This window comes from Pteronotus mesoamericanus, unplaced genomic scaffold, assembly GCF_021234165.1.
Source record: "Pteronotus mesoamericanus isolate MK-2021 breed Mesoamerican mustached bat unplaced genomic scaffold, CSHL_Meso_final contig_221, whole genome shotgun sequence".
Taxonomy (NCBI): Eukaryota; Metazoa; Chordata; class Mammalia; order Chiroptera; family Mormoopidae; genus Pteronotus; species Pteronotus mesoamericanus.
In genome coordinates this window covers 13,381,195-13,404,006 of record NW_026555092.1, presented here as the reverse complement: position 1 = coordinate 13,404,006, position 22,812 = coordinate 13,381,195, and the positions used below count along the sequence as shown (strand labels likewise).

Here is a 22,812-nt window from a genome sequence, read left to right as displayed (position 1 = left end):
AGTGATTCAGGCAGAGGGAACGTCCCAGGTAAATGTCAGAATAACCAGAGGGAGGGAGGTACTGATGAAGTCAGATAAATAGGCAGGGGCCGGATCGTGCAGAGTTCTGTAGAGATGATAGGGAGTTTGTAGTTCTCTCTGTGTTTGTCTGTCTCTCTTACTCTAAGCCATTGGAGTTTTAAGGAGGAAGTGACAAAATCTGATTGTCATCTGGCTTCTGTGTGGTCAATCACTTTTAGAAGGGCTTAACGGACAAGTTCAGATCATTAAACTTGAGCTTGTGCCACTGGTGTGGGACGAGGCGTCTTTGTTTGGGGATGGACACTACTAGCAGCTCTGGGCCCGTCGCAGGGTATCTAGAAGGTTGCTACGGAGGGGCAGCTTGGCGGTTGCTAGGGAGAGAGAGAGAGAGAGAAAGAGGCGCGGCTTTGGTGCTAGGTCTGGTCTAAAACGACGGGATGGGGGTGGAGCCAGAAGTGCGGCGGCGCGCTCGGCGCGCTCGCAGGAAGTCGCGCAGAGGACAGAAGGGGCTCGAGCGGAAGTGACGTAATCTTTCACACGTGGTCCTGCGTAGTTCACGCGGGTCACTTCGGCAGGCTTTAGGAAGTTACGAGCTCCTTTACCCGCGGCAGGCCGAATTTAGCACTCGGTCCTCGACCCGTCGGCAAGATGGTGAAGCCCAAGTTCAAAGGACGGAGTACCATCAACCCGTCCAATGCCAGCACAAACCCTGGTCGGTAAAGGCGGTGGGGCGCACAGGGGTGGAGCTTGGAGGAAGCTCGCGGGGAGGGCCCCGAGGAGACGGAGGGGGCGGGGGGACACCGGGGTGGCCTTGCTTGGAGTGACTTAGAGCTGAATGGCTACTGGGGAATGAGAAGGTGGTTTCTACTTTCGGAGGCACTGTGGAGAGCTGACATTTTGCACGCCTGTCAGGGCTGTGTGTCAGGCCCCAGGACTAAAGTCGGGAAAGTGAACACTCAGGCCTGACAGCCGTGGGGCGACTCCAGTTGTGAGATTCAGAGACTGGGAAGCTCTCAGTTGGAAGGGGCAGTTAATCTTAACCTCTTCCTGTGTCCCTGTGCGGGTCAGGTGTTGAAGCCCCTCCCCCGACATATTTCAGTCTTATCGGATTCCACTTTTCCAGCTCAAGGAATTTCTAGCAGTACATTAGATAAAGTCAGATAAAAGTGGTGTAGGCCAACGCTGCTGGCCTTTTATACTTTACATACTTTGACTATTTAAATGAGAAAGGGATTGTAGATTTGGCCCTTGGAGTCATTTCATGTGATACAGCTAAGAGAAAGCCTATCAGATAAATACATAAAGATGTTTTTGGAGACGTGAATGACTTTTGGGGAGGTTCCACCTATAGGATGAACAAGACAGACTTCAGAGGAACCCCTTTCATTCAGATTTAGTTAATAAGACTTTGTTTTTATATATGATTTAAAGTTTTTGATGACTTTCTGTTGAATGTTTTCTCTGGATTGCTGATCAGTTATTCAATTTGTGTATACTGGAATCTTAGAATACAAGACACAAAAACGCCCGTAGAGATCATGATGTTATAGGTGAAGACACTGAGCCAAACTAGGGGAGGGGGCTTGTAACAACTGGTACAGGTAATGAGCGGAAGGGCTGCCAATCCAGTGATTGTAGCCTGTTTTCTACTACATCACTTCAAGAGTAGACAGGTGATTTGAAGGGATCCCAAAATGAGGAACTAGGCTAGTATTAACCATGGTTGTATGTCCTTCTCTTTGTCTCTGAGATGTGAAGCAAGAATTACTAGCTGTTGCTCAGACTAAAATCAAATATTAGAAAGTTAGGAAACTGGTACATTAGGAACACATATCAAAATTACAGTCTCCACAGCACCTTGCATGTAGCAGACACTCAATTTTCGTTACATTGAGACGCAGAGGTAGGTGTCTTAGAAGTTAAAAGCTTTTGTTCAAACTGTGGCTTAGCCATTTAGTAACTGCATGACCTTGGGCAAGGTATCTGACCACTGTGCAGCAGTTTCTTAGCCTGCAGAATGGGGATAATGTATCCATTTTTATAGGATTATTGTGTGGATTACATGAGAAAGTGCCTGTGATATGGATAGCACAGAGCCATAATTAACGCTCAAAATATTAGCTATGATCATCATCAAGTACAGTTCTATTGAGGATCAAAAGATTAGCTCAACTTTGTCATACCGCATAGCTTCTAGTAATAACTTCGTTAGAACAACATATGGAGAAAGTAGAGATTTTGCAGCGAGGTGTCAGCCTGTCTACTCTGACTGACCTGATCGGGTGTCTTTAAATCAATGTTCATATTTAGACTTGTTGGTTATCAAATAGTGTGCTTCTGTGTTTCCTAGATCGAGTACAGGGAGCTGGAGGCCAAAACATGAGGGACCGGGCCACCATTCGGCGCCTGAATATGTACAGGCAGAAGGAACGCAGGTGAGCGTTGGGCACTGTCATTCTTTGTCTTTTCCTCCATGCCCTTGACTTGTAGCTGAGGCCCATTTGATAGTCCCATGCCCACTTTACCCAAATAAGAGTAGTGTATTTTCTTTCTCTCTTTCTTTTTTTGTTTAAGATTTTTAAAAATTTATTATTACAGAGAAGGGAAGGGAATGAGAAAGAGAGAGAGAAACATCGATATGTGAGCAATATATCAGTCAGTTGCCTCTTACACGCACCCCAACAGGGACCTGGCCTGCATCCCAGGCATGTGCCCTGACTGGGAATCCAACTGGTGACCTTTCGGTTCACAGGCTGGCACTCAATCCACTGAGCCGCGCCAGCCAGGGCAGGAGTAGTGTATATTCTTCTTTTAAATTCTCACCTGAGGATATATTTATTCATTTTAGAGAGAGAGGAAGGAGGGGTGGGGGAGAGAAACATCATTTGGTTGCCTCCTCTATGCACCTTTTTGGTGCACAGGACTACGCTCCAGCCAACTGAGCCACCTACCCAGGAGGAATATATTTTCAAATATTATTTTATATGAGGGGTATCGTGATAAATTGTGAAGTTTCGGTTCAAGATGAGGGTAGTGGATGGTGACACTGTGAATGTGTCACAATACTCTACAACAATTAGGAGTCTCGCTCCTCACAGCCTCAGCCTCCATGAGGGACATACTAAATCTCAGGTGAAATATCTGTGAGATAGGAATCTGGTTTTTAACAAAGTATATAGGACTGTAATCATAAAAGCAGCCAGAAAACTTGTTTTTTAATGCCAAACTTCAGATCACAACATGTGGCGCTTGAAAATTTACCACAACTCTGAGTTCTGCCGAAGCAGCCTCTACCACAGGGACTTGCTGAGTGTGGAATTTTGCTCGCTGGTCTTAAGTTGTTTGGTAATTAGATTCTTCATCCGTTTTAAAAGATGGCTCTAAAACACAAATGTCAGTGAACTTAATCTGCCTTAGTCACCTACTCTGTAGTTTGTTTTAGAATTTTGAGTTCCAGCGTAAATCGCCCTCTGCTTAAAATTCATCTAAAGCAGCCTTTAAATAATTACCCAAAAACTCAAGTATGTGGAGTTTTGTTTTGTTTTTTTTTTTAAGCAAGAAGCAGTAAACAGATTTATAAACATCGGCATTATTTGTTATTCATCTAGCAGAAATCATTACGTGCTCTGTTGCAAGAGGTTAAATGGCTTTTGGGCAATCTGTTTCAAATGTAGAAGTGCTCTTTGTTTACTGAAATCTGTATTTCATGATCATTTAAAACCAAAAAAGAAAAAAAAGAAGAAAAGGCCCTTTTGATGGAAAGGGTATTCTATAAACCAAACTGTGCTGTTGCCTTTCTTCTGTTCTCAACCGAAATCTGTTAATTTCCTCAATTTAGGAACAGTCGTGGTAAAGTGATTAAGCCTCTGCAGTATCAATCAACGGTGGCTTCTGGCACAGTGGCGAGAGTGGAGCCAAATATTAAATGGTTTGGTAAGTATTGTCTGCTGTTCACTTTTGCTCTACAAAATGTGCGCTATGTGAAAAAGGGTGGGATGTTCAGGTGCCTAAAAGACAGGCATTTTGGGGTGAATGGAACTGCCAAGGATTATATGAGAAAGGGATGAGATAAGTACCCTTGGTGGAAAACCAGCAGAGAAAAGTAGAGGTGGATTTCGTAAATAGCTTCTCTTTGAAAAGAGCTCATTGTTGTTCGTTGTAAATGACCCTCTTAAATAGATAAGACCACCCTTAATGACCGGCATTCATAGACCTGAAACTATCATTTCTTCGTTTCTAGCAACCTTACAGTTTGAGCCATGCCTTGCGGGTGTGTTGGCCTTTTGAGTGGAGAGCGAGTGCATTAGCCTGGAGTTCCTCTGAAGTGGGTTATGCTCGAACTGAGTGACAGTGCAAGGATCTCATCGTTGGTCCTTCCTAGGGCTTCCTCTGGAAAGCCCGCCTTCCTTTCGGTCTTTCAGGCTTTCAGGCTCTCCCGTAGCCTCGTCCAGGTGTGGGGATGCCAGGTGTTTGGACCCCTTTGTTTCTCTGGTGTTGGACCTCCCTGCTTAGGGACACATGGCAGCTGCCTTTGAATATCGCTTACATCTTTTGATGGGATACCCTCTAGGAAACTGCAGTACAGAAAAGCATCAGAGAAAAACTGCATAGAGGGGTCTTCCGCATGTTGGCGCGGTACTGTCTGGTTCCCCTGCATTCTGCCATTTCTGTGACCTTGGGCACATTATTAAGCCTCTCTGTTCATTGATTTCCTCATCTCTAAAATGACGATAAAAATAGTACCTATCTCGTAAAACTATTGTGTAACGAAATGAGTAAACCCATATAAAGTGCTGAGTATAGTGCTTGGCAAATCATGAGTACAGCAGAGGCCCTGCCGTGGTCCCCATCAGCATTCCCGCTGTCATAGCCTCTGGCATCTGGAGTTTTGCGTTTGGGCGGCAATGTGCTGCTTAATGGAATACATTCTTTGCGTCTCTCCTGTGCAGGGTGTTCTCCAGGTAGTGTTATAGACCTTTATTTGTTTCTTCATGTGGATTTATTGGGTCATTTAATAGTCCCTGCAAACCCTGGTAACCCTAAAAACAGCAGCTGACTCTCAGGTTCTGTGCTTCAGGATTCTCTGTCTACCAACTGATCAGCTGTGATTGGCTCCGAGTTTCTTTGCCAGATATAACAGGAAGTAGGACATTTGTCAAATCTGAGTTCCATTCAGCGATGTTTATTTTTTCAGTTTCATCCAGTCAGGAAATTGGGCTTGGAAAACTATTGAAACCTCCGTGTGTCTGGGTTGGTGGATTAGTTCATAGTGTAACCAATGCAGGAGAGGCAGTTTTTCTTGTCCGTCCCCCCCCCCGCCCCCCCACTTAAGTTTGAAAATGGCTGCATGGATGGATGGGTCAGGTGTTTGGGTGAGGAAGGGTAATTTAAACATCTTATTTATTTTTAGAGAGAGGGAAAGGGAGGGAGAAAAAGGGGGAGAGAAACATCTGTGTGTGAGAGATCAGTTGCCTCTTGTACGCCTCCAACCAGGGACCTGGCCAGCAACCCAGGCCTGTGCCCTGACTGGGAATCAAACCAGTAATCCTTTGGTTCACAGGCTGGCACTCAATCCACTGAGCCACACTGGCCAGGGCAGCAAGGGTAATCTAAAATCTTACCTTTCACTGTATCATTGGGAAGATGGATGCAAAAGCAAAAAGGAGTTATTAAATGGCAACATTCTTTCGTAAAACAGGAAACACACGTGTGATTAAGCAGTCATCATTACAAAAATTTCAAGAGGAGATGGATACAGTTATGAAGGATCCATACAAAGTGGTCATGAAGCAAAGCAAGTTACCCATGTCTCTTCTCCATGATCGAATCCGGCCTCATGTAAGATGGAGATATCCCTGGCAGTGGGATTTCTTTAGTGAACGCCTTGCAGATCCTCTCTGTCATATTCGTCTCTTGTTTTCCCACAGAGAATAGTGGCTTTAATGCAGTACTGATGAGCTTTCTGAGACTTCTCTCTTCACCTTTGTTAGGGGGCCGCACCTTCAGTAGGAACCACATTCTGTTAGGGACGCAGTAGTGTGCTGATCAGAGCGCCGGCTTTGGAGTGAGACTTGGATTTTAGTCTTTGCTCTACCCCTTCCTAGGGCCTCCATTCCATTTCCCCGAGCTTTCACTTTCCCAGCTATAAAGTCAAGATAACGCATCTCCTTATACTGGATGCAGATGAAATGTTGGTAAAACTCTTGGCACATAGCAAGCACATAGCCAGCCACCAAGTCAGAGCTGAGTAGATCACAGCCATTACTAGTACTGTTTTTATTATTATTATTTTTTCATAGGCAAACTTGTTTAAGCAGTAATTCCATCATACCTAGTAGAATTAGGATTGGGTTCGCAGGAGGGAGACCTTTGGTGGCATGTGCTTACAGCTTCTGTGAGATCCTTGGAGATTCTTTTGAGCTAAAGGAAAGGGTGCTGGTCAGATTGGTTGTTAATCACTGAAGTTCAAAGTACAGTAAGGACTGAATCTGGCTTCAGTAGAATGAGTTTTGCACAGAACCAAAGAAATGGCCTAATGTTTTCCTGCACGTTTTTACTTGCATTGAATAATAATTCCCAGAAACGGAGCCAGTGCATAAGCTTCAGTTCCAGTATGAGGAGGAGAAGAAACATTGACATGCATACATGGATTAACAGTTCAAAGAAAAGTGTTTACTTGCAAAACAAAATAAAAACCAAGGCCTGGTTATTGCCTCAGGTTTTATCAATTATGCTTTGTTTCATGACAGACTGGAAGAATGGCACCTATTAGTGGAGGGACTGTTTTCTTTCAGAGAAACACATGAGTGTAATTCATGAACCACAGACAAGTTGCTCATTTCCCTTGTTCTCTTTGTCTCCTCTCCCTGAAGCCATCTTTCAGCAAACTATTGAATCCTGTTTATGAGAAGAACAGAGAGGTTCTATTATGGATGTATTGATTTGTTGCCCATTCCAGTTTGCTCTTTCCAAAACCCAGTGCTTAATGATCTGGTGTGTAGAATGAGGCTCTGCCGCTACAGCAGTTAGCTCGTGTTTTGATGTAGATGGGCACTCAGAGAGACTGAGGCGTGTCCCGCTTTGGCCTTGAGAAGCCATACCTATTTTATTTTACATGACACCTGCTACTCATTATAAAATCTCATTTGGAGATTGCTGCAGAGTGGAGCAATCTCCAAATCAGATATGGTTTTAACTTTTGCACATTCAGATAAATGTGCATTATAATTACTATATTGCTGTGGCAATACATTAAAAACATTTAAGTTATTTTGTATGTGTTTTTCATTATGTATTGTGTATGACTGCATTTCACCTACTAATGTATAAATCTATATACACAAATCCATGGGTACTGTACCTTAGGTCATTTAGAAGGTTTTCAGGGATAATTTCAATCATAATTTCCCCAGCGACGTTAGATGCTAGTTCCCATGTAAACACGTCTGTCCTTGGCAATGTTCCCTTGTTGGAAGGTTAGCAAGTAAAACTAAGAGATGGGTTAAAGGTTTGAGAAAATGGGAGCAGCTTAAGGGTTTTCAGGGGTTGGAGGGGGGTCTGTTCAGAAGCCACTGCATTGTCCATCATCCGTGTTTAGTAGCTGGTGCTTACAGAAGAGCTTGTTCTGAGGGGCAGAGAGTGGTTGTTTTTTCTTTTTTTCTTTTGTGGATATTCTCTGCCGGCTGTTAACGTTCTGTTACGTGATAGATCCTAACTCAAACTTTGACTTTTATCCGGTTTCAAAAATTCCTATGCCCGTAACTTCTTTACAGTCACATCAAGTTCTAGTTAGTATCAAGTTCCTTTTATCACATCTAAACTATTATTTTGGACTTCTGCTAGATGTTTTTCATCTAAAGACATTCCATGTGCATTTAATAAAAACGTTACCTAAATTAGGGAAAATGTTATCTGAAACTAAGATGCATCTTACAAAACAAGCAATTCCTTTTAGCCATGAAAGAAATGAACTTCCAAGAAAAAGTTGGCATTTACAGTTGGTTTAAAAACACACACACACACACACACACACAAATTTCAGTATGATTATCCTTGGCAAAATCTGTGAATTTGATGAATTTTATACATTTGTTTGAAAGCCCCCCCCCCCAAAACAATGGTTAGAAAAGATAAGTTAATTTTCAGCTTTGTAGCCTTAATTACATTTGATGGAAGTTTATAATAAATGAAATAAAGCAGTTTTTGGGAACTGTTTGTATTTGCTTTGACTGTTTGTATTACTTCTGTATTCCTCCAAAGAAGCTTACAGAACTTCAGAATATAGAAACACGTGCCTTTGCTATTATTTATTTTTGATTTTGCTATTTAAATAAGCATTTCTGATTTGAAATCGGGGTGCATCCATGTCGATTTTGGTACAGCTTGAGCTTTGGAAGAATAAAAGCAGAAAGCCTTTCCTTGGTAGGTTTTTAATTTTTTGTGTTTTTCTCAGTGCTTTCCTTAGTTTTACCAATAATTCTCTTTTCTCTTTAGAACTCAAAGGTGCACATTCTTGATACCGAAAGCTTTGAAACTACATTTGGCCCCAAGGCACAGAGGAAGCGACCAAATTTATTTGCAAGTGACATGCTGTCCCTTGTAGAAAATGCAGAAATGTCCACTGAGAGCTATGACCAGGACAAGGATCGTGATTTGGTAACTGAAGACACAGGTGTGAGGTATAGTTTGGAAGCTTACACGGGTCTCATCATTTGCTCTTCTGCAGCAAAATATTTTTTCTAAACTCATTTTGCTATATGAAGTGCAGTGATTTAACTCATAGATGGGTTATTCTCTTTCCTTAGAAAAAATAGTGAAATTGGTGCCAGACTGAATAATTTACAGTGACTTGTTTACTGTAGGTCTCTTTCTTTCTTCATCCCCAAAGTAAAAATAAATATTCTTCTCTTCTTCACTATCAAGGCAGTATATTCTGTCACAGGCAAATTAGTAAATGGTAGTTAAAGTTGAAATGCAAAAAAAATAAGAACTCAATCTCAGCCTGTGGCCAGCATTGTGAAGATCACGGCCACCGAGGGATTCGTGGATCACCTTTGAGGTTTCTGGGACCCTTTGAAGATTAATCTTTGTGTACACACGTGGTGGGATTTTATTCTTTTTAGTTTTGTATTGTTTTGGGGAGGTGGGAGGAGACAAAGGGTCCATATATTGATCATACATTCATCATACTCTCAAAGGTTAAGAATCAGTCACCGAACGTATTCTTCTAAAGCTGTCTTAACACTTAATTTTTATTTATGGATATAATACATAAGACTGTGTTTTAACTTGCTTTTTATTTTAATACTTTTTTCTAAATGTATTAACAGCAACACCGTATTTAAGGTCAGAGCAGTGTTTTGTGGTGGTCAGTCCCACTCCTGGACATTTTCACTGTTTCTAGGTTTCCGGTTGTCAACAATGTTAGCGTCAACCACCAGTGTGACCAAACCTCTCTCATCCTTAACTATTACCCAGAGATGAACTCTCATGGGGGGAATCACCCTATTAAAGACTTGGCCTGCATCAGCGAGCAGCTGCCACATTACCCTCTGTTTCAGGGGTTACTAGCTTAGTTTTCCTGTGCAGAGTTGTCCCCTTGCTTTCTCTCGGGTCTATTAAGTGCCTTAGCACAGAGCCGTTGTCAGCCCAGGTCCAGCTCTGGGACTCCCAGAGATGATGTCCATTTATTCTTAGAGTTATTTGGACTTTGTAGTTGGCTTTGTGTTCTTCCTCTGATTTGAAGTTTTTATTCTTCCAAAAGGTACAGTAGGTAATAGGGGGGAAACAAAACTAATTTAGTTTCAAAGACACTGGCTAAATGTCTTTGAGGCTAGTAAAACAGTTTCTCAACCTAATCGGAAAAATTCACTCTACATGGGAGCAATGGAGTGTAGATTATGGTTCATGTCCTGCCAATCCCTTTTCATAATTCTCCGACATATTGCCTAATTGCACTTGCTTTTTCAAAAATATTTTTTATTGTGGTAAAATACACAAACCATAAAATTTACCACTTCAACCTTTTTAAAGCATACAATTCAGTGGCATTAAGTACATTCATGTGGTTATGAAACCGTCACCACATTCCATCCCCAACTGGGATTCTGTACCCATTAAACAGTAACTCCTCCTGGGCTCCGGCAGCTACCGTTCATTCTGTTTTCTGTCTCATGAGTGTAATTGCTCTTGTGAGGAATACTGCATGGAAGGGTAGTCATACAATAGTTGTATAATGTCTTCAGGGTCATCCATGTTGTGGCACTAATCACTACTTTATTCTTTTTTATTACTGAAAAAAAGTGTGGGCACTTTTTTTTTTAATCCATTCATCTGTTCATGGACATTTGGATAGGCTCACTTTTGAAATTAAGTTTGGTTTTGATCCATCTGCAACTAGTTTTGATACGCCTTTTACTGAGGTAGATGGTTGACTTTCCCCTAAAACATCTTGTAAATCTAAATTTACAGTCCTTCAGTGGCTCACTTTGGGTGCTTTCTTTAGAAATGAAGCCCAAGAGGAGATATATAAAAAGGGGCAATCCAGAAGAATATGGGGTGAGCTCTACAAGGTAAGGCTTTCAGTTCTTTGGCTTTCACAGTCTTACTTGAGAAAGTGGATTTTGATACATTGAAGCTCAGTCAGAAAAAGTACAAGCTCTGCTGTCCATTCCATCCTCTTCCACAAGGAAACCAGGATCGAGGTGGCCATGGACACAGCTACCATCGGACTCGATATCTGCATTGTTTCATATAGTAGTAACAGCGACCTTACATACATTCCTGTATTCTGTCAATATGTCTTTGGATGACCCGCTACAGTGATAATCCTGGTTAGATTTACCATCCATGGTTGGAGCTGCATGTGGATTTTTAAGTTATTTAGTCCAGGCCTTTCATTTCATAGAACACAAGTCTAGAAAGACTGAATATCTTACTTAGTCGGTTAGTGGAAGTCTCTGTGAATCCTGAATCCTGGCCCAATGCTTGTCAGCCGGCTGAGTATGTCCACACACTAGTCATATTTTCAGTAACAGAACTTCGAGCATAGTTGCATAATTACATTATAACATAGTAGGAAACTAGTACCATGAAGGCAAAATAAATTTTAGTTTTTTGTAAAACACACAAAACCTAGAACAGTAGAAACTTAGATGTCTTAAAAAGTAAATGGCTCTGTTCAGTAATGCATGTAGTCATGAAAGAAGATGAAGTTCATGTAAGCTCGTTTTCCAATTTGACAAGTTTCAAGGATGAAAAAAATCTTTGAATTCTGATCACTGGGCATTGAGATTGTCTACATCCAACTCTCCTAAGACTGCTGTGAAGTTATTGCTATTGCTTTATTTTCCCAGGTTCAGTTAAATGTTAGCCCTTGTTCATTTTACCCTTGTACAATAGCAAATCATTTTTGCCTCTTTGAATTTGCAGGTGATAGATTCATCAGATGTTGTAGTTCAAGTTCTGGATGCTAGAGATCCAATGGGTACCCGTTCCCCTCACATCGAGACTTACTTAAAAAAGGAAAAACCCTGGAAACACCTCATTTTTGTTCTTAACAAATGTGACCTAGTTCCAACCTGGGCAACAGTAAGTACAGCTGCTAATGCAAAACAGACTTCCAAGGCCACTCAACTCATGTGAGCTTTGAGTGTCTGTAAGTTAATTAGATTCCTGGTTCCTCGGCCTTGGGACATTAGTTAAAGCATTGCACTCTTGAGATTGTAGTCGGTGAAATGTTCCCATTGAAAACATAACTACAATGTGCTTCCCTGACTGGGCAGAGTTACCGTTATCCTCTGGTGGTGGGTGACGGGGCCGCGGCAGTGCCTACAGGATGAGTGATCTGTGCCCCTTCTGCGGGAGGAAGCTGCCGCAGTCCCTGGCCTGTTGAAACATCATGTTACATTAATCATGTTACATTAATGAAGGCATTGGGGAAATAATGTTTTCTATTTAGAAGACAAAAGACAAAGCATTAAGTGTCATACTTGAAAAAAATTTTCAAAGAATTATAGCTAACATTTTCCGTAGACAGCTGTATTTTTGAAGCACAATCGTGTCATTCAAGCTCTGATTCTTCCTGTATTGTAAATAAACAAGTTACAATTTACCAGCATCTTTTCTTTTCCCTCTTTAGAAGCGATGGGTTGCTGTCCTCTCCCAGGATTATCCAACACTTGCTTTCCATGCAAGCCTTACTAACCCCTTCGGCAAAGGAGCGTTTATTCAGCTTCTGCGGCAGTTTGGAAAGGTATTCCAACCTGATCTGTTTCTCCAGTTGTGTAGCTGTGGGTTTATGTTAATAATTTCTCTTGCCAGTGTGTCAGAAAGCTACAAACCCCACTTCCCACATCTTGATAAGGAGAAATGTGTGTTCTACAGATGTAAAAACCTATAGAGTCTTGGGATTATAAGGGATTCTGAAATATTTTCTAGGTCAGCCTTGACTCCCATCTGTGATCAACATTGCTGCCCTTTCTGCCAGATCCCTGGCACCTCGTAGCCCAACCGCTCCTTGACCATGGGTCCCACCCCCAACTCTCTTTCCTGCCCTGGGCTTTGGAGGCTTCCCCTGCCCTCAGGGCCTGAGCAGTTTCTGTCTCTGCCTGGAAGGCACCCTGCCGACCTCCTGCTTCAGACCCTGTGGGATGTCAGTTCCTCAGCGAAGCCCTGAAATCAGAGCACCCTAGCAAATGTTCTCAAAGCATCCGTTCTACACCTGTAGCTTTGTGTATTTAATTCATTCTACCTGGCTTCTAACAAAAGACACATGTTCTCTGTCTCAACCTTCCCAACTTCCCAGAGGCAAACACTTCTTCCAACTCTTAGCTGTTTACTTCTGTTATTTTCTTCCATATTTTTAATATGAGTCTGTTTCTTGATTTCCTCCCCACGCCACTCTTCCCCACCTCCACCCCGGCCCATGTTAGATATTTACATTCCTATTATGGAAAATGGGGATTGGGTTTCTTATAGCCACCCTCCCTCCACACATACTTCCTTTTCCTCTATTCTTCCTATATCATTTTATGTTTGGTTAAATTCAGTGTTTACATCATTATGACTGTGAAATATCAGTTGTAGCTGATCCACACAGTGCTGTGATTATAATTGCTTTCTAATAAAACCTCCTGTTTTCCCTAATGTTAATTTGCTCCATTTTTTTTGTCACTAATGGTCCCCCTAATCCCCTGCTGGAGCGGGACCTTTCAGATTGTTCGGGCACCTCCCTTCCAGGGGGCCAGGCTGCTCCCCGGCCAGCTGCACGGTTTCCCTCCTGCCGCCTCCCCCACCATCGTCCTGAGAATTCCCGTGGCTGTTTTTCTGTGTTGGATTCCCTGTTCATTGGGTCTCTTCTTCTTTCTTAATTACTCCTTTCTTTTGATGAAACATATTTTCTGAAAGCTTCCTGAGGAGTGTTTAGATAGGACATTTTTTGAGACCTCACATTCTGGAAATATCTTCACCTTCATACCATTTCTTCTAAGAATGTCAAGGGCATTGTCTTCTGATATTTCTGTTGAGAAATCAGAGGCTTCTGACTCTAATCCTTTGTGACTGGGATCTTTTTTAAAAACTCCTGTTCTAAAATTTAACACTGATGTGCTTTAAGATGGGTCTTTTATTATTTAGTTAACTAGACATTGGATGGGACTCTGAATCTGAAAGTGTCCTATAGTCATTTCTTGCAAATCTCCCCTGCTCCCCATGGGTGTTCTTGTTCAGGAATTTGGTTTTACTTCCTGGTTTAATTTCTTGAGGGTTTTTTTTTGTTGTTGTTGTTGTTTTACCTTGTTTTAAATTTCAGTACATTTAGGACATTTTGCTCTATTTTCTAGGCAGTTTCTTGACTTGATCATCTAGCTGTTTTATTGCACAATTTATTTTGTCCCTCACTTTTTATTTTTAATTCCTGAGAGCTCTTGTTTAACTCTGAATTGTTCTGCCCCCTTTTTCAGCCTCTTCTTTTTGCACAGATGGAGTGTCATCTATGTCTCTTAACAATGATAGTGGTGTTTGTTTTAAAATTTTCCTCTCTCTGTACATTGACTGTGTTTCCTCTCAGCTTCATTGTGTGTTAGAGAGAAGGGAAAGGAGGGAGAATGAGAGGGAGAGAAACACCCATGTGTGAGAGATACAGAGACTGGTTGCCTCTCTCACACTCCCAACTGGGTGCCTGACCTGAAACCCAGGCATGTGCCCTGACAGGAATCGAACTGGCAACCTTTTGGTTCACAGGCTGGCACTCAATCTACTGAGCCACACCAGCCAGGGCAGATACTACATTTTAGCTGCTAGTATTTTGTTAATATCCCGTGTTACTGTTTACTGACTCTTCTTCAGCTCATTCTTTGGCTTTACATGTTTGGTTCTATGTATGTTAATTCCCACTGCTATCTTTCTGGTAGCGTTCGGAGGCAGAGTGAGGTAGGCGTGGGTGTTCGCTCCACCATCTTTAATCAGAAACCCCCATCCATTCATAGACCCTCTTCTTGAGCTTTGCCTCCTTCATTTCTTTTTGGCGATGAAAATGCAAAATGTATTTTGCAGAGAAAAGGAGGGCTAGGGCATGGGATTGACAGTTCGTGCATCTCCTAAGGTTCTCTTCCCTAAAGACATTTTATCAGTGGTTGGTGCTCTTCTAAACTGATGACTAACAAACTGTTTCTTCCTTTGTTTCCTGACCTACATATTTTTAACCTTAAAACATTCAAGTATAATTTCACGTGGGTGACTGAGGAAATGACTCACCTCTGATTTATTAATAAGTATATGTATCCAGCTGGCTCAGACTATATAGGTGGTGTGTTTCTATGCTTAAATCAAGTTGTAGCAACCGTTTTGCACTGTATCCTTTATATTAGCAAAGTAATACAACCTGTTTGTCCAAAGGGATTTTCATGACTGCTGTGTATGTGTGCTTCTTTTGAACAGTTGCACACTGACAAGAAACAGATCAGCGTCGGGTTCATTGGCTATCCAAATGTTGGCAAGAGCTCTGTGATAAACACATTACGCTCCAAGAAAGTTTGCAATGTGGCCCCCATTGCAGGTGAAACAAAGGTATGTCTGGTTTGAGGGGGTCTTACCCCCAAGTATTTGATTTCCATGGAGGGTGACGTTTTAGGACAGGGAGATTTCTATCTGCTTCTCTTGAATGAAGGCTACCGTTGAAAGGGTAATCTCAACATAATAGTTTGGAACGTACCAGAATGGTTTCTGTCCATTCTGATAAAGACTAAGAGTACTTTGTATGCCACTGTGTGGCTTTGGCATGATTTCGTGAGTGCCATTCATATTTAAGTCTGTTTCAAATTGTCGCGGCAACCTTTTGCTTTCGTAAGCAAGGCTAACTCAAGATAATGGGTTAAGAAGGAAAACTCAGCATTAGGGTTGATTCTGGCAGTTGGGGCTCATACCCTGAAAACAGACTATTGGGGGAGCCAAACAATATTAAGCTTCCAAGTGTACTTTTAAACATTAGGAAAAGGCTCACTGGATGTTAATGCACAGCACTAGGTGGGGATCCTGCCCCTGCATTATTTTTAGACTCTTAGCTGATGGAAACTATAGTCGATACTTAGTGAAGTGCCTCGTGCATGGGGCAAGGAGAGGAGAGACTTCGCAGCTTAGCTCCTCAGCAGGTGGCTTCTCTTTGGTTACTCCCCTTTTTCTCTCATGAGCATCAGGGGTTTATGGAATTGGACTCCGAGCGTTTGACCTGGGGCGTCTCTGGCTCTTTTCTGTCTCAGGTCTGGCAGTATATCACCTTGATGCGTCGGATATTCCTCATCGACTGCCCAGGTGTGGTGTACCCCTCTGAGGACTCGGAGACAGACATTGTGCTGAAAGGAGTCGTGAGTACTCCATTCCTCGTGGGCTTTGGATTGCTTTTCGGCGGATACTGGGTTCCTTTGCTTTTTACTCCTTCAGGAGACAGTTTGGGGTAAACCTGTCTGAGCAAACTTTAGGAACATGATGCTGAACGGGGTGGCTTCTCCATTGCCCTAAAGCCTGTTTGAGGAGTTAGTGGAATCCCGGGCAGATCTGGTTAATGTCAGCCCACAAAAGAGTTCGTCGTTTACACACAGGATCCAGAGGGAAGCGGGGCCTGTTTATGTTTAGTGACAATTCATCTTCATGGGTTTATGGGTTGAGTCATTTTGGGACTCAATCATTTCCTCACTTGTTTCTGAATACGACTGAGAACTTTTTAACTGGTTCCACTTAACCTTAACCAGTGCTGCTGGTTATCCATCCTGTGCACATTCCTCCCTTCCTCTCTCAGGCTATTCCTTTCTCTTCGTGTCCTGGGGTTGACAGGCTTTTAACCATTTCTCCAAGTGAGTAGCATGAAGCATTCCAAGTTTAAACTGCTTGCGGAAGCCACTCAGTTAGTTTGTGGTGAACTGGGATTAGAGTGGAGTCCTGGGTGCCGTGGCTGTGGCCGGCTTTCAGTGGCGCTCCTTCCAGCTGACCACAAGCATCCCCCTCGGAGACAGGCTCCTGCCAGGACCCACTGCTGTGTGGTTTTGAAATCTTTTTTTAGATGTTGTAACAAACAACACAGAACTTCCCTGCTTCCATAATAAGGTTTGTAAGCAAGAGCTCTCCTATTAACATCTAGGTTCAAGTTGAAAAAATTAAGTCTCCTGAAGACCACATTGGCGCTGTACTCGAACGAGCTAAACCAGAATATATCAGCAAGACGTACAAGATTGATTCTTGGGAGAACGCTGAGGACTTTCTTGAGAAGCTGGCCTTCCGGACTGGGAAGTTACTGAAGGTGAGCCACGGGTTGTGAGGTTTTAGACCACGACGTCCTGCAGGTGCCTGTGTACGTGGCCCAGCCCGTTTCTGGTCCATGGTGCGCGGGCAGTGTGGAACCTCATAGCAAGAGAAGGTGACGAACAATGGGAGAGCTGACGTGCCTCCGAACTGGGGGTGGTTTTGTTCTCTGAATTTAATTGGGAGTCTTTCTGTGACATTTCAGGGCGGCGAGCCCGATTTGCAGACTGTGGGCAAGATGGTTCTCAATGACTGGCAGAGGGGCCGCATTCCTTTCTTTGTCAAACCGCCCAATGCAGAACCTCCTGCAGCCCCCCAGGTAAGGACGGGTGGGCCCCCTGTTGGAAAGCGCGGTTACTGACCTGGGTGTGGTGTCTTGATTACCGCCATACGGGGTAGGCATTTCAGCTGCAGTGTCCCCCAGTCCAGAGCGCCATCACCATGACCTTGTTGGCGGGTGGCATTTGGAGACCAGAAAGGAGATACACGACAGAAGACCAATTTTAAATACCTGTCTTTAGGGCCTTAAAAAAAGAAGGCTCATTAAATGTAAGTGCTTGTCTGGTACTTAATGTCTTTTCTAACACTTGAGGAACAGAGACATTTGCAAGATTCATTTCTTTAATAGGCATTTCTTAGACCCAGGCATGCGCCAGGCACAGGGAATGAAGGAATACATGACAGAGCCCTTGTCGTAAAGAAGCTCTAGGCAGGTGGAAAAGGAGAGTGGCACAGGCCATACTCAGGAAGAGAAGTCAGGTTTGGGGCCCCTGGGCTGGATTGGGACCCTTCCCTGCTGCCCCAGTCTCCTCGCCCTGGCTGTGGGCTTCCATGAGCTCCCGCTTGAGCACTTTATTTTTCTATTTGTAGGACCTTTTTCAGAGCTCAGCCAACTCTCTTAAAGAGGCAACTTTAAGTTTCGCTTCCATGCTAACCTTTCGAGTCCATAGAGCCCTGGGGTGAGCAGCAGTAGGTTTATATTCTTTTGAGTTAATAAAGATACTGTAATAATTATAACCTGCATGTCTTTTTTCCATACCAACAGCTGTATGCCTACTTTTGCCCACCCCGTATATGCCAGTGAGGAGTGTGTGGTTTTTCTCTGGTACCAAATATATTTTGTTCTTCCGTACCAATCCTTCAGTTCTCTGGTGCTAGCTCCCAGAGGCAGACCCCGCACGCTAAGGTCTCAGTCCCATAAGACTGCCCTTACTTCACATGCCAGCTGCAGATGGGGTTCCCAGGTTATCCCCACTCCTGCCCAGCCGACTACAAGTCCAAGCGTTCCCACCCTGACCCGTGTGGCTTGGTTGGGCGTCATACCGCAAAGAGAAGGGTCGCCAGTTTGATTCCTTGTCACGGCACATGCCAGGGTCATGGGTTCGGTCCCTTGTTGGAGCACGTGTGAGCAGCAACCAGTTGATGTATCTCTCTCACATCGATCTATCTCTCCCTTTCTTTCTCCCTCCCTTCCCATGTCTAAATAAATCAGTGGTTCCCAGGTTTATAATTTGCTAAAATAACTCAATGGAACTCAGAAAAAGTGCCTTACTTCTGATTACTAGTTACTATACAGCTCAGGAAAAGCCAAATGAAAGAGGTGTATGGAACAAAAAATAGGGTGGAGGGTGGCTCTGGGTGTCATGCTCTCCCTGGGCACACTGTCCTCCTGGCACATCCACGTGTTCACCAACCAGAAGCTCCCAGACCCCGTCCTTCAGGGGTTTTATAGAGGTGTCAGTACATAGGCGTGGTTGATCACATCATGAGCCCTCGGTGACAGAGCTCAGTCTCTAGCCCTCCAGTCAGTCACTTGGGCGGCCTGGTGATCAGCTTTAATGTGGACGAGGCCCCGCTGGGAGGCAGCTCCGTAGCATAAACTTGGTGTGGTGACAAGGAGCTTTTATGAATAACAAGAGACACCTTTGTCTTTACTTAGAAAGTTCCAAGGGTTTTTGGAGCTGTTATGTCAGGACCCAGCTAGGGTCAAAGAGCAAATAGGTATTTTTATTATACTACAGGGACGCAGATAGACAACAGATAAACACCTGTCGGTGTTTATCGTGTGTCGGAAGTATTGACTGCAGTGAGGAGAACTGAGCCCGGGTACGGGATTTGAGGTAGACAGGAGTGCCTGTGTACGTGCGGTGATCGGGGCGGCCTCTGGGGAGGTGGCAGCTTGGCAGAGACCTTGATGACAGGAGGCAGGAGCTATACGGATGTCTTAGGAGGAGAACATTCCAGACAAAGGAAGCAGAGCACCCAAAGCACCCTTGGCGGGAGAATGCCCAATATGTTCATAGCCCTGGCGGAGGTCATGGGGCTGGAACATGTCGAGCAAGGGGAGGGCAGTGTGGCGGGGAGCCACTAGGTCTGACGGGGTCTATCACTGCTCTCAGTGGTCCGGTGCGGAAGCAGCGGAGTTACCGCGAGTTCGTCCTCCATGCCCGGTCACTAACTTTAGGTCGTTAGGTCCCCCCACTCTGTGATTCTCGTCGTCTTTCTTTGTTTGTTTTTGGTGGTGGTAGCAATCCCCTTGAGAATCCAAAAACTAAAATCATGTTACTAGAAAAATGAACACAAATGTACATATATTTTATATGTAGTTTCATGAATTTATTAATTCCTGGTTTATTTAGCACTTTTTTTCTTTGAAAATCATTAGGTACTGTGCATTTTAGTTGCAAGGATAGTGCATCTGTGAAGCACCAGCCTAAAGTCTGGCACATGCTTGTCTTTGCATCATTATCTAAAACAGGCTGGTCGTTTTCATGTTTCTGCTCCTTCTGAACTCACTTTACATCCTTCCTTCTAGATGGCTCCCCAGTGCCTCTTTTTAGTACTCGACACTTTCTAAACTAATGCTGCTTTCATTCTTAGGTAGTTGTGTGTGTGAATTTTGAATGTATTTATCTCCACAACTCCCATTCTTACAGTCCTCAGGAAGGTATAGTGAATCTTAACCTGTCTAACATAAAATAGGCGATCGGTTGTAATCATTAAATACCTTATAATTGGTTCTTCCTTTGGAGCTGCAGGTATAGTCCTGTGAGCTTTAATGCTGGGTTCTGAGTTCAGTGCACATCCAGCTTACAGCAGATGAGCGATACGACTTGAATTTGGGGGTTGTCAGTGCTCCCCCTGAGTCCTGAGAAGAGGACTCCCTCATCGGAGAGCAAGGTATAAATTATGAAACTCAGCTTTCCTTTTCCGATTCCGTTTCTCTCCCCCACCCCACCCCTTTTTGGCCTGGATAGATTCCATCCTCATCATCTTTGGAAGCTGCCACAGAAACGACCCAGAACAACCCAGAAGAGAAAATCACAGAGGCTGTAGGTGAAGAGTCAGACTCTGTCACCGAGAAGGAAGGAGGAGCGAACAGTCATGGTGACACCAGCTCAGAGATGCAGCAGATCCTCGCGCGGGTTCGGCAGAACTTCGGCAAAATCAACGTCGTGCCTGAGTTTTCTGGGGATGACCTGGTTCCTTTGGAGATGTCAGATATTGATGAAGAGCTTGAGAACTCTTCTGCAGAGGAGGAAGAGGGGGAGGAGGAGGGGAAACAGGAGCAGCAGGGAGACGATGAGGAAGAGTATTACCCAGAGGCCCAGGAAGAACATGTGGAAAACGACACCAAGGCAGTGATTAAAGCCCTGGATGAAAAGATCGCCAAATATCAGAAGTTTTTAAACAAAGCCAAAGCGAAAAAGTTTTCAGCAGTCAGGTATTGTTTTCATCTCCTTGTGAATTGCAGTTTGCTCCTTTCTTTCCAAGAAATTTGCCACAAGTATTGGAACAATATATTTACAAGGGTGGGGAGGACTAGGGGGTATTGCCCACATTTTTAAAAAGTGTATTTTTAAAAATTCAGCTCCCTAAAATATGAGAAGCTTCATTGTTGTCTTTTAGAAATGCCTGGGGAGCTGCAAAAACTATTTGGTGTTACCTTCTACCAGCGCTGGTGGCTGTGTGGAGAGTGGGCTGTCTTTAGTGTGCTGGGCTGTCACAAGTCAGCATGTGATTTGGGCGGTGGAGGGGAAGGTCGGACAGCTTCATTATGTTGCTTTTCTGTTTCAGGATATCCAAGGGACTAAGTGAAAAGATTTTTGCAAAATCTGAAGAGCAAAGAACAGCTGAAGAAGATGTGGAAGATGCAGGTAGAGTTAAATTATTAAGTCATTTAGATGTAATTTACATCTTTGGGAAATCCAAGCTTAATTTCCAAATTATCCCGTACCATCATTAGCCACACAATTTTTTACACTCGGCAGATTGCCAGGGTTCCACAGTTTGTTTATTATACAAATTGGATTATCCACTTTTTATTCTGCACATTTCTTAGGATTAAATTGGTAACTTAGGAAACTTCCTCAAACAGTACATTATTAACCTTATACTTAAAGGTCTTCAGACAGATTTTTTCGCAGCGGGCAGGGTGGTTCATGCATTCATTTTTTCACTCCATTGGACTATTTCTAAACCAAGGAGGTGTTTTCATGATGTAAATGCACGCGCCGCCACGGCCCGTGAGACCTTTCCTGGCCTGGCGCCCTCCTGCTCTCACGCTGCTTTGCTCACCAGGCTCCATTCGTTCTGACCCATTTCCTTCTTCCAGCACATCAAGCTCATCCTCACTTTAGGACTCTTAGACACATTTTGAACAAAAAAAATTCCTGTTTGTTTTCTGTGTGTGTTTGATATTTCTAGCACCTGCCAAAAAGGGAAAGAAGAGGAAGGCGCACAGGGAAGAGGAGCATTCAAATAAAACTCGCAAGACACTTACATCTAAGGAAGTATGTGTTTTTGGTCTTAATATCATCCAGGTGTAGAATGTAGAAGAGGAACCCAGTTCTTAAGATGCACTCTTTCTGAAACCTGTGGTTTACAGTTGAGTTCAAGGAACCCTAGTCCTGAGTGACCTAGTTGAGGACAGTTAAATAGGGTCAGGAGTTGACCCGTGGATGAAGGTCCTGAGGTCATGTCTTATGGTTTAGGAGACCCTGATCACTGCCCTCACATGCAGCCTGCCATCTGGATGGAAGAGTTCTTTGGTTTTATGTGGCCCCAAGGAAATGACACGATGAGCAGAGCTGTTATTAGGCAGACAGATCACTGTTCCCTGTGACATCAGCTTTGTAGCTGGGCTCTTCAGAGCTGGAATGTGCCCCTTGGGAGGTGATGAGCTTGTCATCAGAAGTGTTCAGCTTCTGACCAGGGGACCACATGCCAGGAGTGCAGTAGAAAGGATCCAGGCATTGGACAAGGGCTCGACCAATTGAGTCTGTAACTTGGTGTTGTCACAAGTCACAGTGGAAGAGCGAACTTGGGTCTGGAAGGTGAGCTGTTTCTCATTGTTAGCACTGACTGCTTCCCGTAGCTGGGGAAGGAGCACAGGAATGGGGCTCAGGGAAACGGGCCTGTTTTGTGATTTTTAGAGTTTGAATGGTTTGCCTTTTTTTTACAGCGGAGGCGAGCAGAACGGCAGCAAAGATCCAAAAAAGTTGGTGTCCGCTACTATGAAACACACAACGTGAAAAATAGGAACAGGAACAAGAAGAAGACCAATGACACAGAGGGACAGAAACACAAACACAAAAAATTCAAGCATAAGCAGTAGCAGTAACATTTTAAAGGCTGTTTATTAAATTATACAAAAATACGCTATTAGAAACTGCATTCATTTTCTTCATGCCCCGTTGGCATTTCTGAGGCCACAGTGCCTGTGTTCCGAGGTTTGACAGTTGAAACCATTCGCCAGTGCCCGTGGGAGTAGAGCCTCCCGCCCACGGGTTTCCGCCATGGAGTCCATTGGCACCTCCGACCCTGGAATCTGCCCTGTTGGCTCCTCCAGAGTGAAACCCGGTCACACAAATATCTGACAGAACGGATGAGGTCCCTAAAATGGAGAGTGCAATAGTACTACTTCTGTACTGGCAGTTAGCAATGTTTGGATAGAACAGTAAAAAGAACAAAATCTCAAGGATGTAGTGTACATGTCCT

The 22,812-nt window shown here is 43.7% G+C and overlaps 1 protein-coding gene across 1 annotated transcript; it reads left to right on the top strand.

Annotated features, from left to right (window-relative positions):
• The first annotated feature begins 549 nt into the window (after nt 1–549).
• Nucleotides 550–22,469, top strand: GNL2 (G protein nucleolar 2). Its single transcript, XM_054571980.1, has 16 exons — nt 550–733; nt 2,372–2,456; nt 3,860–3,954; nt 5,720–5,859; nt 8,515–8,699; nt 10,526–10,592; nt 11,452–11,610; nt 12,161–12,274; nt 14,959–15,087; nt 15,777–15,881; nt 16,652–16,810; nt 17,018–17,131; nt 20,070–20,536; nt 20,890–20,969; nt 21,520–21,605; nt 22,277–22,469. Exons 1-16 carry the CDS (start codon nt 670–672, stop codon nt 22,427–22,429), a joined length of 2,202 nt encoding a protein of 733 aa, XP_054427955.1. The 5' UTR covers nt 550–669; the 3' UTR covers nt 22,430–22,469.
• The last annotated feature ends 343 nt before the right edge of the window (nt 22,470–22,812 follow it).

Excerpts from the sequence above, each read along its gene's own strand:
- GNL2 (XM_054571980.1), top strand. The coding sequence starts at position 670 with ATGGTGAAGCCCAAGTTCAAAGGACGGAGTACCATCAACCCGTCCAAT. Across the intron at positions 5,860-8,514 it reads ATGATCGAATCCGGCCTCAT|AACTCAAAGGTGCACATTCT; the intron begins GTAAGATGGAGA and ends TTTTCTCTTTAG. Across the intron at positions 10,593-11,451 it reads TATGGGGTGAGCTCTACAAG|GTGATAGATTCATCAGATGT; the intron begins GTAAGGCTTTCA and ends TTGAATTTGCAG.